This window comes from Lissotriton vulgaris, chromosome 1_2 (assembly GCF_964263255.1).
Source record: "Lissotriton vulgaris chromosome 1_2, aLisVul1.2, whole genome shotgun sequence".
Lineage (NCBI taxonomy): Eukaryota > Metazoa > Chordata > Amphibia > Caudata > Salamandridae > Lissotriton > Lissotriton vulgaris.
The window spans coordinates 91,003,615-91,020,362 of NC_141686.1; the positions used below are offsets into that span (position 1 = coordinate 91,003,615).

Sequence of the window (16,748 nt, forward strand, 5' to 3'; positions counted from 1 at the left end):
ATGAGAGGTCCACATTTGGGTTCTTCCACAATTCCATTCCAGTTTGTGCCCATACAGAGCCTGCCCTGTTTGGTTGGAGAGTTGAGTCGCTGCCGGTATGGCTCGCGGGTGGGGTGGAAGGGGGGGGTCGCAGATGGAAGGGAGGGTCGCCAGTGGGGAGAGGGGGGCTGGGGTTAATTCAATAATAAAAAAAATAATTAAAAAGTAAACTTACCTCTCTGTCGAGATGCCGCCCAGCCAGGGGCTTGTTGGGAGGCCATGATCTCCATGCAGGCTGCATTGCAGCCTGCATGGAGAAAGGCTTAGTGTGCATGGCTGGTTTGGGCAGCCCCAAAGGTCCGACCAAACAGTATTTGCTCACTCAGGAGTGGTCATACCACTCATCCCCTGCCCTGCTCGCAGAGCAACCCCGCCCAACCGAAACTACACATAAAATGGTAATAAGTGAAAGTTATTACCATTTTATGTTTCTGCTTTCCGAAAGCAGTGGGGAAGTGCTCCTCCACCCTATGGAGGAGCCGCCCCTGGGAAAGTTGGTTGGAAAACTGTTGTGTGGGAAGTGCTAGTGGGATGTGTGCGATCCTGACCACTTTGTCTGGTCATGTTGCAGTGAGTGTAGTGTTGCTGGTACACCTAGTGAAATTACTAGCAGGATGTGAGAAGAATAGACCGTGAATTATATGGTCATTATTAATGAAGCTGAGAAAAGAACCATTGCCGTGGTGTGGGTGGTGTCCTCCATTGCTGACTGTGATATTTTTACGTTGGAAAACAACACCACAGTATATATGTCTGTGGGATACACCTAGAAATAGTGTTTATGCAGCCTACTATTACTATTTTTGAGTATCTCTACACCCATGGTAAGTCAAGTTGAAGGGTATTTGGGATTTTCCAAGATGCAGTGATTGGCCAACCCATAAAGGTCAACAACATGGTATATGGGGCATGGGATCTATCCATAGTCGAGATGGCGGCACCCAAGACATCCACTGCTCAGAATGAATTTTATCGGGTCTGTGGAAGGCTAAGCAACCAAAGCGAATCAACAGACTCTACAATATATGGACCTATGGCGTGCCTTTATGGAACTGAAATAGTAGGAAGAAAGAGAGAAGTCACAGAAATTGGCCAGTGTGTGAGCAGATTTCTGAAAAAGGTGATTGCACTCTTGGGAACAATCAAAAACAACCAAGATATAGTAATACCATTTTTTTTAATTGGCCTAACTCTCTAACCAAATAATGAGCGAGGCTGAAGGCCACTGACCTAGCGCTGCACAACTAGTGCTGCCGTCCTTCACATGCTATGGAAGGTCGTCTGCCCTGCGACCGGCCATGCATGTATGGTGGTTAAATTCTTTGACTGTGCTCAGATTCCCCAGAACCCACAACAGTATCAGTATTCTACACAGTTTGTGGTGTAGAGAGTGATAGCAGATGGCTTTAGAAGATGGGAGCAGTGCTTAATTTTAGCCAGGGGTTTCCGTGGCCCGGCACTATCAACACTTGACCATCTGACAGTCCTCTCCATGGTGGCGTTTGTCTAATTTCGGGTTCCGCACAACAGTTGTTTAATAACTGAATGTACAATACAAGGAGTAATACCTGCTACCCAAGCCATTCTTATAGATTTGGGTGGCTTGGAGTAATCTGAGTTGTCACTTATAGAAGTGTGTTGGTTAGTAGTTGTGTTGATACTGGACTTTGCAGCGCTGGCAGGGCCAATGGGTGGTGCAAGCTCAGTGGCCTCCTGGCAAGCACCCTTGCACTTTTTTTGTTTTTTATTACAAATTAAGCACTGGATGGGAGAGGTTAAAGTAAAACTTCTGCAGTGGTTATTTATTGTCAAGGAGTTTGATATGAAAGAGGAAGGCCCTATAGGATGCAGTAGCCTGGGCGAACTAAGAACATAGCGGTTACTATACGCAGGTATTACAAGGAACATGTTTGTCAGACCCTACTTCATCTTGGCACATCAGTGTGAAGCTCAACCTTCCAATTTCTCTGGTCTACCTTCAGAACCGGGCCTTTCTCGTTTCATCTGGAGAAGACTCCCCACGTGTGTTTCTACATACAGCACAGAGTGGGTGAGGGGTTCCTATGGCACTGAAATGATTTTTGTGGAACAACAAGTGCTTATCCTACTGGGGAAAAGCACAGGGGGCACGCCGCCCAGTTCTCTCAAATATGCTGAAGTCCACCTTCTACATGCCTCCTGATCAAATGGAAACTGAAGGGCATGAAAAGTTATTGTTTGTGAATAGTTTGAGGGAACACCAGTGACTAACAAACCTGCCAGATTCAGGCTTTCCTGGCTGTATTTTGCTTCATTTTGTGGGTGCAATGTTATGCTTCTAAGAAGAAACTAGCTATTATACATTCACTATTGTCATCATCTGGCAGGTTGGACCTCGCCAACGTGTGAACGTCTCCATTGTCATGGACGATGCCAGAACAACATGTTGCCAGTATAAAGTCGAGGTAAGCAATTTGGTTTCGAAAGATAAGGGCATTAATGTGCAAAGAATGTGCTTTTCAGTTTTTGATAATGCACCTTTTGGACTCCAGTGCTCCTAAACCATTTGTTACATTGTAGGTAACCACAATTTACCTGTTTGTGGCCACTTAGTTAGTATTACATTTGCTAAACATTTAAAGTTGGCCTGATGTTCATATGGAGGCAAGACCTTCTTCTCGCCCTCATCCTGTACCTACAGAACCTAACAACTTCAGTCAGTGAATGTAGACAGGAATTCTTTTGTGTTAATCTTACTCCTTCCCTAAACACTTACAGCACCAGCCAGGCATACCCCGTTTTCACTCCTCCTCCCTAGACTTCCAGTTTTTAGTTATATTAATCTCTGGGGCGCTTCTCTGCTTTTGCATCCTCTTCTCCCACCTTTTCTATTTTACCCATCATTAGACAATAAACATTTTACATAGCATTGACGGTGATGTGTAAGTAAAGTAGGATATTTCCATTCTTTATAGAAATAAACATTTGTTTGATTTCATTGGGCAACTGTGTGAAAATTATTCAGACAAAAGTTTGTATGTAGCGCAGTGCAGTATTTCTAACTAAAAGAGGAGTTATCTACAGTTTCTATTTCTATCAGAGTGATTATTATCGCCTTTCAAGTTTCAGCAGGTGTCTTTTTCATTCTTTCTTTAATTTTTGGAGGGAATAGATGGCACAAATGTCAGAACCATTCCCTGTGTGAATTACTGTAGTCTATGACTAAGTAAATAGGTTCTCTTTAGAATGATTAATTGCATGAAAATGTATCTTGTATTGATATGCTGGAAATGTGGCATAGATCTAGCTTTCCTGAACCTACTTTGGACAGTCGTTCTTTGAGTAATCCCTGCGAGTAGGTGGCCAGGTGCTCCCAGAGGTCCTACCTGTGGATGACTGACACAATATCGAGATAAACAATATTGTTTGACACAAATAATGTGTTAACAATATCGTTTATCATAATATTGTGTCCCTATACTTATAATAGTAAGTACAAAAATATTGGGAAAAAATATAGTTGACACTAATATCATCAAAAAGTATACAAACATATTGATTCTTTAATATGAACAGTTTAAAGTAGTAATTGTAAAATATTTTAATATATACATTTAATATAAGGTAAATTAAATACATTCTACTAATATTTAATACTATATATGTATATAAACTCACAAACACCTGTGTGTGTATATATATGTATTTGTAACATTAATACAATTATTTATTTTTACATCATATACATTTTTTCATTCTTTAAAATGTATTACTGGGAAAATAAAATATAATAAATACACACTAAAACCATAAACATATAAACAATTCAATAATAAAAATATATGAATTAATTTAGACAATAAATTAAATATTACAAATTCAAAACCCTCAAAAACCACGTTTTACCAAAAATATAAAGAGTAAGGAAGCATTGTACTTCAGAAGGATTAAGTGTACTATTCTCACTCCAGTCTGTGGAACAGTAGGGAAAGAGCTGTACTTTGGAAAAAATTACATTCACTATTCCCACTCCAGTCTATGCAACAGTAGGGAAAGTGTTGGCCTTCAGAGGGGTAAGATTTACTATTCCTACTCCAGTCTATGCAACAGTAGGTAAAGCGTTGGACTTCAGAGGAATAAAAATTCCTATTCCCACTCCAGCTTGTGCTACAGTAGGGAAAGTGTTGGACTTTAGAAGGGCTACATTTACTATTCCCACTTTAGTCTGTTCAACAGTAGCAAAAGCTTTGGACTTCAGAGGGGGGCATATTTACTATTCCCACTCCAGTCTGTGCTACTGTTGGGAAAGTGCTTCACTTCGAACACATTACATATTTGAATAACCCTAATAAATTAGTTTAAAAAAAATAAAACTCTTAATATATAAAATATTATTTTGCATACAATATATATATTAAAAAATAAAACACAATTTAAATAATAATTATTAGTTAATTAACTTCCAACCCTATCCCCTAAAAAAATAAGTATAACCTAGTTAATAATGTTAATAATCGATTAAATAATTAACAAATAATAATTGTTAAATAATACTTAGCAAACCTCCCACCCTATACCCCTACAAATCTAGCAGCCCACACCTAAAATATAACGAAAATATAGATTTATTATACAGTATACGTAATTATTAATCAATAAAATTATTACTTCATATTATTAACAAATTATATTTAGTTATTACTTTATTAACTTCCCACCCTTTAACACTAATAAACCTAACAACCCGCTCCTAAAATAAAACTAAAATAAAACAATATCACATAATCTACAAAATTAATATCAACAACATACTTACTTAAAAATGTATTATTAATTACTCAACCTCCCACCCTAGCCCCTTACAAACCCAACAACCCGCTACAACGCTATTAATTACTTTTTGCAATTAAATAAAAAAATCGGAATCACTTGAAATTATAGCCTATCTTTAAAAAACTTAATACCAAGTATACAAACAATAATAACACATAAAATTAACATGTGCACTTAGACAGATTCAAATAATCAAAAAACGATATTCTGAACAACTATGTTTTTGAAAACAACATTAAAAACAAAGACCAATATTATTTACATAAAAAACAATATTTCTGACAACGGTATTTCTTCATCACGATACTTTTGTATCCCCATTTTCGTTTTCAGATATTGCTGTGTCTTGATATTAAAAACTCGATATTTTATCCTAATACCCCTTTATGTAGATTAGATGGTTTTGTTGAACTCATCATCTTGTACCTAGGCGGTTGATGTTGGCCCCTCCCTCTTCCCATTGTGCAGCCACCCAGACTTTGATGCCGCTTTTGTATCTTTTCACTAATAGATTTGGGGTGTATTTCCTCGTTGTGGCAGTGATTGCCCAAGAATTGTGACGGAAGTTCCCTGCCCAACATTTCCGCCTCAACCAACAATCTCTCCAGGTGAGCTGTCATTCCAATGCCGAGCCTACATTCCACAGTGGTGTTCGTTCAAATGGCTTGCTTCTTAATGGGGTGGATGTGACTTTCCAAGCTCCTTGAGAGTGTGGGGCAGAGGATTACAATGAAGTGATTTAATTTCATGCCCAAACTGATGGTGGGAGGGGTATTAGGTGATAACGTACATAAATTGCCTGGCCGTACAACCCAATAAAACAAAAACAATTGCGTGTGTAGCAGCCCAGTGCTGTAACCACCTTGTAAACCAGGATTCATTGCAATTTATTTAGAACTGATATTGCCAAAGAGATTGCATTCTGTGCCTGTATCAGCACTGGCAAAAGAAGGCAAGCCGACTATTCTAGGCTGGCAGTAGAAAGGGGCTCATTCTAATAAAGCCAGATAAGGACATTACAACCCAAGCGTTAATGACCTGCTGGGAAGGCATTGCCTCATCATGGTTCAGCTAGAGAGCGAAGATGCATTTTCTTTAAGGCATAGCTATGCCTATCCATTGCAGGCGCTGCATGGCGAGGCTGGGTAGGCCCCACTCCACCGAGCACTAACTTTATTGGTACACATCTCTTTGCTTCAAAGGTCTCACTGGTCGAGATCACTGGTACATCATGGCTTCTTGTGCCCTGCTGGTGTGTTTGGGTACAGCTGGGATAATCTTCTTGGCGGTGATGCCAGGTAAGAATCGCAATGATTGTTGGGGGGAACAAATAATATCTGAGCATGACTTACTTTTAACCGAATATGGAAGACACTCAACTTCTATTGTGCGTTATTCATTCAGGTAGGATTTTTACACTCCAGAGTACAGTTTCTTATATAGTTCTAGTAAAATGTACTAACTCTGAAAAAAAAACTGCAGCCTCAGTTAAAATGTAAAAAAAAATATCTAAATCCTCATTATTTGTTTCCCACCATTTGATGCATAAATTGTCTATTCTGTCAATACTGATGCCACGGGGTATGGTATTTAAAAGGGTACACCATTTGCACATCATAATACATCTTAGGCATTGGAATGGAGTTATCCCAGTAACAGCTTGTGTGTTTCCCATGGTGCTCAATCTCCGATTTCATGCAGTTTGACCACATGATTTGCTCCTCGTTTGACCTGGTGAAATTGTACGGGTAAGTATCTGTACGAGATGTAGTCCGCACCCTAGTTACTATCCCAATTCAGGTGCAAGGAGAAGCTAGTGCCAGAATCCGTATAACTTCAGGCTTGTAATAACCTCCTTAGTGACCATATGAGCTACTGAAACCTGGTTAGCAAGCGTTTTGATGCAAATCTTAATCTTTTTTTGGTATTCTCGGAAATCAATAGAAGACAGTTTAGTGCAAACTACATATAGTATGTAATTGACATGCATTAGGACAGGTAGAACTGGAGATACTGAAAGACTGGAGTAGGATAAGACCTCACCTGAAATACAGTACGGAAGTGGACTACTAATCCACGGAGGAGCAGCAAGAGAAACAAAGAAGGAAATGGTAGGACCAGTTAATAAGAGAAGGTTGGGTGACTGAGTAGTACAGTGGTTAGAAGAAGAAATCATGCAAATAGCAATGTGTTAAACATTTTCAGTAAATAAGAACAGTGAGTAAAAGAATGCCATAGATTCCGACCATGCTACAATACAAAGTCTAAATAATAACTGGCAGTATATAAGGTTGATGAATGTTTATTAACACTGGACACACAAATAACTTGCGATCTCCCTTTAATGACGAGTACAGAATTTTTAATTTCTATTTGCATGAACCGATTGATTGATCCATAAATTATCTTCAACATGAATACCCCCTGACTTAAAATGCAGGTAAATTAAACACATCTACATATCCAAATTAGGTCAAAGATAGATACAATTGCAAAACTTTAACAGGGTTATATTTTCGTAATGTCCCTATCCTAATTTTAAATACTAATCCATTTCTTTAACCATTGTGTAAAACAATATCTATATTATCTATATTAAAGTCTATTTTGCCAAAATTTAGTTTCAAACAATTGTTAGCATTTTTGATAACTAATTAAAAGAAAGAGTAATGTTTCAATGAAGTTAATATATTGGACCTGTCATATTCCAGGGAATCTGGATCACTTATTCTCAAAGAGAACACACATCCCCAAAAGTAGACCATAACCACAAAATAATATTCCTATCATGTCCAATTTCAATCTAAGAGCCTCTATAGGGTACCTTTCTTATCATCAAATGTTGTTTCTTTAAAGTGCTCTCAGCATTGTTTCTAATTGGTCTGTGATTTGCCAATATTCTACCATATGTAACTGTGGGCTAGATGTAGGCATTCAAATACCGGTCGGTAACGGCCGGAAATACCGATTTTCGGCTGTTACCGACCGGTATTTGGATACTGAGATGTAGGGCATCTCAAAATACTGATTCGGTAATTTTACCGAATTGGTAAAATTACTGATTCGGTAAAATTACCGAATCTGTATTTTGTAATGTAGGTGGCACTGTAAACAGTGCTACAGGGCTTTAAGGATTCGTTATTTACCACCAACTATTAGTTGGTGGTAAATAACGAATTTCTATGTAAATGCAAATATGTGCATTTACACCTATGCCATGTGGCACACATACATGCCCTTAGGGCATGTATGTGTGCCACATAGCACACAAGCACTAATCAGAGGTGCAACAGGGTGTCAAAGTGACACCCTGCCACCCTTGAATTCTTCGGTATTTACCGAATCAGTAATTGACATTCATTCCTATGGCCTCCAGGCCCATAGGAATAAATGGCAAATACCAAATCGGTAAATACCGATTCGGTAAATACGTATCCTACTGATTCGGTATTTTTTACCGAATTATTACCTACATTGGATTTACCGATTCATAAATACCGAATCTGTATAATTCGGTATTTATGAATCGTAAATAAATTCCCAGGACGTTTAGCCATTTGACATTAATCTTCCTATATAAGCTGATCTGCATAATCTCCAGTAGTCTCCCAACCCCTTCCCTCATGAATGTACATTAGTCTACTACTCCTGCTTACTTTGATATATAACTAACAATTGATGGGTGCACTGAGAGCAAGAGTACAACATACACTACTAGTAAGCAAATAATTGCTAAGGTTTTTTTGTGTGAAAAGAGACCTGTGGTGGTTTCTCTGGCGAAGATTGCCAAAAAGTCTGTATGATCCGTTAGGAACTTTTACTGAGCTGATGGCACTCTCATATATATCAAAGTAGTGCAATGAAACTCTATGCACTACTAGAATACATGGAAACTCTTATGAAGCACAGGATGGCTAGCTGGAAAAGGGATTTATGAGCAAACAGAGATGTGGTCCTGGATGCTGGAATAGGGGACCCCAGGGACTGAAGATGGTAGAAGAGAGAGGAAAGAAGGAACAGGACGGATACAGCAGGGGTATTGTGTAATCTGAAACAGACTATAACTATCTACTGGCGACTGCCATTAGGTAGGATAGATAGATAGATAGATAGATAGATAGATAGATAGATAGATAGATAGATAGATAGATAGATAGATAGATAGATTTATTCACTGAAAATCCAAAGGTTAAATTAACGTTATAGTTAGGTGAATTTGTCAGTGACAACGATAACGTTTTGAACTGAAAACAATCAAAGAAATCCACCAGTGATAGTTAGCAGCACTAACTATAACTTGAGCACCTGCCATGAACCTCCTATGACATCACATATGACATCACTCATGACATATTCTATAACATAATTTATTGCATCACTGATTACATCATCCAAGCTTCTTTTGTACGCATTGCTTCATAAAGGGTATACTATAACAGCTATGAAAGTAAGTGTACAATAGCTCAGAAGAATATGAAGCGTCTTTACTGCTATTATACATACACCCACCCTAGGTAAAGCAAGCTTGTGTAAAGCAAGCTTGTGTTATGTGGGTAGGCAAGTTCAGGTTGACTATAAGGCACAGATAAAAGAGTATCCTATCCTGCACACTATGTTCACACAGTTGTATACATATGGAACATAGTGTGCAGGATAGGATACTCTTTTACTGTCTGCAAATAATGTGGTACAGAGTAAACTCTCTCCAAAGAGTAAACATTGTTAACAATACCCACTTTCCTACTTATATTCATTTAATTTCTCAACATAGGTTTTGTGACTGTCAGAGTTTTGATACAGGTAAAGACTCTCCGTATTAGGGAATTAGTAATGTAACAGGACTTGAGTATCTGGAGGAATTTGGGTTTCCCCGAACAGTTGTATACAGATACTCCAGTCCTGTTACATCCCTAATACCACATTATTTGCAGACAGTAAAACTCTCAATGAGCAATACACCACAGAGTATTAAAAAGTATCTCCTACAAACTGTGCTCACTCTGCAAAACTTGTCCTAAGAGTGACTGTTAACTTAAAATAACCAAGGTCTGAAGGTGCTAAAGATCATACTACCTGCAGCCTTCATAGTCTGGTAAAAACGTTTCCATCTTCTAAAGGAACACAGGTACATATACATAGGTTGGTACCTGGTGCACTCAGTCTTCTATGTTACGTAGAAACTGTCATGCTGAGACAATTCTGTCCTATAACTGAAGGCTACCTACAATACTTAGTACATAGTATGTAGAATCTTTGCCCTGCTGGAAATTTTTGTTGCAGTACCAAACAACTTGTGTGGAACATAATGAACACAAGGCAAATGTCACGTGCGTGCAGAGTTAGGCTTTAATACAAACATTTACTGAGCAGTCCTTGTACTTTTAGACCTGTCAGCAGCTTTTGACACCATGAACCACACAGTGTTAGTGCAGCGGATGAAGGAAGTGGGGATCGAGGGTGTAGGAGAGTAGGGTCTGCAATCCTATGGGGTCACCCCCGATTTTTGCTTTTTGCTTCACTGGTTTACGACTTCCCTGGCTGTGGGCCTGCTAATCAGACCCACAGCCTAGCTGTGCTCTCTCTAAAATTGACAACCATGTACCTTAGGTGCATACCCGATTGGACAGAGTCACCTTATCAGTCCCTGTACAGTGTACCTTAGGTACCCAGGGCATAGGTGCACCCAGGGCCTACCAGGGGCTGCAGCATGTATTATGCCACCCCTGGCTGGCCATCCAAATCTGACACAACTGGCTGATCAATCAGCTGGGGCAAGGTGGTGTACTCACCCTTTGCTTTAGATACAGTATCCCTAAAAAGGACACAAATCCTCCTATCAGTCACTCCTATGGCAGGCCTTATCAATCCTGAAGGCAGAGTGCTTGGAATTATGTGAGATGGTGCTCTAGCATGAGCTGAGCCTGTCTTCAGCTTTCGGAACCAAGTCCTTTAGCTGTTTCCATGATAACGCTAAACCATATACTCTAAAGTGCATTATAATCCTCGCGATTATTGCCAACTTTGGTATAACATTATCAAAACATGTTGAGTAAGGTGTCATACGAATTGGAATACTACCCCCTCGCCAATTCTGGCGACGGGGGTAGCATTCCACCCTTCTAGAGGGACACAACATGTATGTAACTGTGAACCCCGGTTAAAGTTAACTCGAGCCTCAGCATCACAAAATGGATGCTGCCACCACAGACACAAGTCTGACCTCCTGCTGCTGGGAGTCCTTCCAGCGAGGGAGGCTCGGACAAAGGGTTTCCTGCCTTGGGAGGTGCTAGCACCACCCCAGACAGGATATTGTGTATTAGGTAGGACAGGGCTGAAAGGAATGAGACATGCCTGGGGCACACAAGGTGTTCCTGTGCATACTCCGGTCTAAACCAGTTCCTGGGGCACTCCAGCCCCAGAGCTGGCGCAAGACCGGACTAAGGATAGGGGGTGTAACCACCCCCCTTCCTGGTCCCACCCAGAGGAGGGACCTAGTCGTAGTACAGACCCCTTTAGCCGGATAAAGGTAGGAGCTGGTCCCATTCCAAATTAGATTATCCTGAACAACTTTACAAGATGAAACTCTGGACTTCGACGTTCTGCTCCACGGAAGACTGAAGAAATCTCCCTTGTGGGCAAGGAGTGTCCACCCTGCACAAGCAAGGGAAGTGCATTATGGGATTTTGAGTAGTCACAATGCTTGAAGGGGTTGGGTTGTAGTTCTGACCACGTCACTTAATTGGGAACATGTGCGAGTGTAGTATTTAAGCACGGCTTGTGCAAGAGGTTAAAAGGTGAAGACTTTCCAACATTTTTTATGAGGCATGAAGAGGTTCAATATGGTGGGTACAGCTCGCACAAGGTAAATGTGAATAACTAAAGTCTTTAATATGGAAAGGGGAGGTTTCTTTTCTCACTTTTTATTGTTTAGTAGAAGCTATGTGTATGTTAGTTAATTAAAATAGGTCTGGATTCATTATTTTAAAGAGTTCCATTTCTAGAGCGGTTGGCTAAAGCTGTTGTTTTTTAATCTTTCACAGTGACCCCCGACGAAGAACCTAAAGGTTCGAAATGCATTGGGTTTTTAACATGTGTTTGCTATGAAATTTGGACTACTGCACGTGCCAATGTAAAAGCCTCGATAGGCTACAGAAGGCATTTGAAAATGCGAAAATAAAATCTTCTGGTCCACATCGATGTCTCCGGAGTGATTTGATAAACAAATGAAGAACATGGTCTAAAGTGACATGAATAAATTGGAGTATTTCAGAGAACGTGGTTAACTATGTAGAATTTGGTTAACAATGGAACAGTTCCTACCTTTAGCAGTGCAACAGCAGGGAACGCAAACCGCGGTACCATTTTGAGAACCCTGCACAAGCAGACACCATCAGCGTCCAGCGGCTTCCCTTTGTCATCTTCCTTCCCGGAACCAGACTTCAGAGCCCCACGAGACCCGGATTTCCAGACCTCTCCGACCTCTAACTACATCGGCAGCACAGCTGAGATCCGTGGGTGCGACGAGACACGTGGGACCGGCCATCTTGAAAGAAGCAGCACTTCGCTCCAGCACGACATCAGAGGCATCCTCGTCCAAGTGCTTTGGGGACTGAGAAGCCCCGACCCCGAGCAGCTCCTGCACCGAAGACCAGCCCTCCAGCATCCACGAGATCTGCGTGGGGCCCTCCTGCCTGTTTGCTGCTCGACGCGTTGTCTGGTCACTTGCCGGCTGGCTAGTGACCTCCTAGACGACGAACTGCGAAATCTTCACTGCTGGTCTGGTTGCTCCAGACTGGCCCTTGCTCCCCTTCAAAAGAGGAGCACCCCGGACCCTCCTGGTCCACTCCAGATGCCGTTTCCACTCACCGCGTGGGTTGCCTTTGCCAAGGCCTATTGACTCCGAATCCGAAGCCGACACCGCCGACAGCGAGAGCCTGCGTGGGACAGCTCGTGCCTCCATCCTGGTCGTCGAAGACACCACCTGGTCCACGTGGCTGCAGAGACAAGCGTCCAGCTTCACCTGATCGCGACGACGACATCTGGTTCCACTCCTAGTTCCACTCCAGTCACTGGCTAGTGACTTTGAACATTGTCCCCTCTGCTTTCAGGTTCTTCTCTTCACTGATCCACCCTTGGATCACACCGGACATCTGCCTCCTGACCGCCTGCAGCATCTTTTCCTCCAGGCTCCATAGACTTCAACGCTGGAACCCGACACGACTTGGCACCTATGCACCCGCAGCCTGTGGGTGAGGTAACACGAGCATTTCGGTGCTCAAGGGTAGCTTGACTCTCCTAGTGTCCAGTTCCACAGTCGTTTTAGTCCTAACTAGTCAGGGACGTCCGTACTCACCTTTTTCTTAAAACTGTACTGTCCATAGACGTTTGTACGCATCTCGCGTGTGAGTTCACACTCTGCACACGCGCTCCGTGGGCCTCCTATTACTTACCTCAAGTTAGTATAGCGTGGTCCCAGCGATCCTACAGCCTCTGGAAGGCTCCATTCCTATTATTGACTTTCACATTCCACTTACTTAGTATATGGTTTGTCGTGCCCCTAGGGCACCATTGTAAATCGTGCAACTTGAACATATTTTTCCTAAGAGTTTGTCATGTGCTTAGCCCTCTGACCTCATAAAGAGTTCAGAGGTGTATGTTAGTTAATAAATACTTGTTTATTTTCATAACAACCTGTGTGGTGTCCTTTCACTTGGTATTCAAGGGGTTATATGTGGTAAAACAGCTGGCTTCACATGCCAAAAGAGTTTAGCCTAAGACTGCTTTGTCCATGCTACCACTAGGATAGCTGGTCTATAAGGTTGACTTACAACCAATCACCATAAGGGTTGTTTGGACTGATACAAGGTGATCACTAGAACTTGTGAGCATCATATATCAGGCCAACCTCTCACAGAGGGTACTGCCCTGACCCTCCTCTCATCGTTTTTTGAGGGGAGGGAGCAGAAACTGTGTTGGGAGGGTCTGCAATCAGGCAGTTTCCATCTTCCCTGTGGGGTCCCACAGGGATTGGCCTTATCCCCAACGATGTTTAACATCTATGTCATTCCCCTGGCCAGACTCATCGGGAAGCACGGATTCGCCCTGGTATCCTATGCTGATGATTCTCAGCTTGTAATCTCGATAGCTAAGCAACCTGAAGATACAGCTGTTAGGTTTCATGCATGCCTTACAGAGATTATGACCTGGATGAACCACAGCTTCCTGAAAATTAACACAGATAAGACGAAGGTTATAGAGTTTGGCCAGGGCCGATCCCTGTGGAATGACTCCTGGTGGCCTATGGGAGCGGGGAATGCCCCTGTCCCGTGCCTAAGGTTAGAAACCTCAGAGTCATCTTCGATGACCAGTTACATTTTTCTGGTCAGGTAAACAGCCTCACCTCTTCCTGCTTCATTCTAATTAAAACCTTGAGAAAGATATTTCCTTTCATCTCACAGGAACTACAAAAGACGGTGGTGGTGGCTCTCTTGTTATCCAAACTTGATTACTGCAATGCTCTGTTGTTGGGCATTGATAAAACCCAGATGAGAAAGCTGCAGTCCCTACAGAATGCCGCAGCAAGGCTGCTTCTAAATATACCTAGAGGTCAATCATCCTCGGCAGGTATCAGAGCATTGCATTGGCTCCCTGTTCAGCAGTGCGTGGAATTCAAGGCCCTGGTTTATAAAGCACCTTATGGGGGACAGGCCAGGGACATCCAAAACATTTTTTCACTCTATACTCCTGCTCGTGCTCTTAGGTCCGGCATTTTAGGCCTCCTCCAGATTGATTGGATTAGGCAGGTAAGATGGGGCGGCTGAACTTTTTCAAACTGTGCGGCAGAGTAATGGAACAAAATGCCAATAGCCATGAGATTCCAACCAAATCAACAGTCCTTCAGGAGGGACTAGAAAACGTGGCTGTTCACTTCGATCTAGCTCCCTGGTAACACAGGCTGTACCATTTTCACATACACCAGTGCCAAGACGCCGTGGCACTCGAGCGCTATACAAACATATATCCTATCCTATCGTACTTATAACATGTTCAATTCCTCTACACACCTATGGTGCATTAAAAGAACATGCATTTTGTAAACACTCTGCATTTTGCTGCTGGTCGTAGAACAAATCATGATTTTTGTCATATGTTAGATGGTGGGTTTACGTAGTAGGGTGTATGGGAGCAACTGGCCTCTCTTTTGACACCTCGCTTACAGATGATTGGTGTGTGTAGTAGTGAGTGTAGAGGGGCTGGCCTATCCTTTTACACCTTGTTCTCAAATGACCGATGTGCATAGTAGGGTGTGTGAATGTACCGGCCTCACCTGTCATACATCTCTCTGAGATGATAGGTATGTGTAGTAGGATGTGTGAATTAACTAACCTTCTTTGAAATCTTTCTCTAAAATGACTGGTGTTCATAGCACGGTGTCTGGAGGGACTTGCCTCTCCCCTGACACCCTCTATTGTATGAGGACTGTGCGTAGTAGGGTGTGGGAAGATATTTAACTCTCTACTCAGAACTGTTTACAAGCTGATGGGCGTAAACAGGAGACTGATAAACACCCTCTCCAGTAAGAATCCTTCCTAGAGTGTATTCAAAGATCACCTACTCTTCCCTATTTTCCACAATCTCGCAAGAGTCTTGCAAGATCGTACATTAAAAAAATTGTACCTTCTACTCATCTCCTACACACTTCCTCTCAATAACAAGGGGCACAATATGCATTCCTACTAGTAGACTGTATTGAGAACTCACCTATTCCTTATTTCTAATCACGGACCCCAATTATTATTATTTTTTTTTAAACAATATACATTTATTTTTATCACAGTAGTTATCTCTTAAGGACCTCCTCTCTAAATATAGAGGCACTGTAGGATTGAAGGATCTGCTTACTATGGTTACCCCCACTTTTTGCTGGTGTTTCACTGTTTTTCTACTTTATTCTGGCTGGGGCCCTGCTATTCAGGACCCCAGCCTAGCTGCTCGTCTCTAAATTGATTGCATGTACTTTAGGTACACTCCAGATTGGTTACTGGGTTACCCTTGTGAGTCCCTAGTAATGGTACCTTAGGTACTAAGGGCAAAGGTACCCCAGAGGCCTACCAGGGGCATGTATGTATTATGCCACCCCTGGGAAGCCTTCCAAAATAGCACCACAAGTCTGCTACTGCAGCCTGGTTAAGGTGGTACATGCACCCCTTACTAATATATAGATTGCCTATATCTACCTTTCAATCACTGACACATATAAATCTATAAGTCACTCCTATGGCAGGCCCTATCATTCCTGAGGTAGAGTGCTTGCTTTTGTGTGAGAGGGTGCCCATGCATGAGCAGGACCCCTCTGCATCATTCGTAATCTATTCTATGATGCTGTTCTGTGATGCAGCCAGACCATATACTCTTAAGTGCATTATAACCTTGCGGTAAATGCTAACTTTGGAATGGCTGCATGGAAACATGTCGTGTTTGGTGTCAAACACTTTAGAATCCTACTCCCCCACCTCCCGTCCCCACCAGTCCTGGCGGCGGGGGTAGAATTCCACCCTTCTCAGCCACAGACACGAGTCTGACCTCCTGCTGCTGGACGAAACTCCGGCAGGGGAGGCTTGGATAATAGGTTTCCTGTCACAGGGAGGTGTAACCACCTCCCAGATAGGCTTTAGTGTATTGGGGCTGGGTGGGTGCATTCTGAGAATGCTTTTCAGACAGTGCCGGGGGCACACTTGGTGTTCCTGTGCATACCACAGTTCAAACCGGTTGCAGGGGCACTCAGCCCCTGTTCTGGCGCGAAACTGGACATAGGGAAAGGGGTGTAACCACCCCCTTCCTGGGTCCTCCCCTAGGTGGGACCCTAGAGTCTAGCATTTCCGCTCGAGGCTACTTCG

The 16,748-nt window shown here is 42.2% G+C and overlaps 1 protein-coding gene across 1 annotated transcript in view; it reads left to right on the forward strand.

Annotated features, from left to right (window-relative positions):
• IL17RA (interleukin 17 receptor A) overlaps positions 1-16,748 on the forward strand; it is a 263,698-nt gene that overhangs the window by 228,627 nt on the left and 18,323 nt on the right. Inside the window, exons 8-10 of the mRNA XM_086952880.1 lie at positions 2,406-2,483; positions 5,363-5,459; positions 6,054-6,149. Coding sequence (XP_086809006.1) covers positions 2,406-2,483; positions 5,363-5,459; positions 6,054-6,149 — 271 coding nt within the window. The remainder of the gene's footprint in view (positions 1-2,405; positions 2,484-5,362; positions 5,460-6,053; positions 6,150-16,748) is intronic.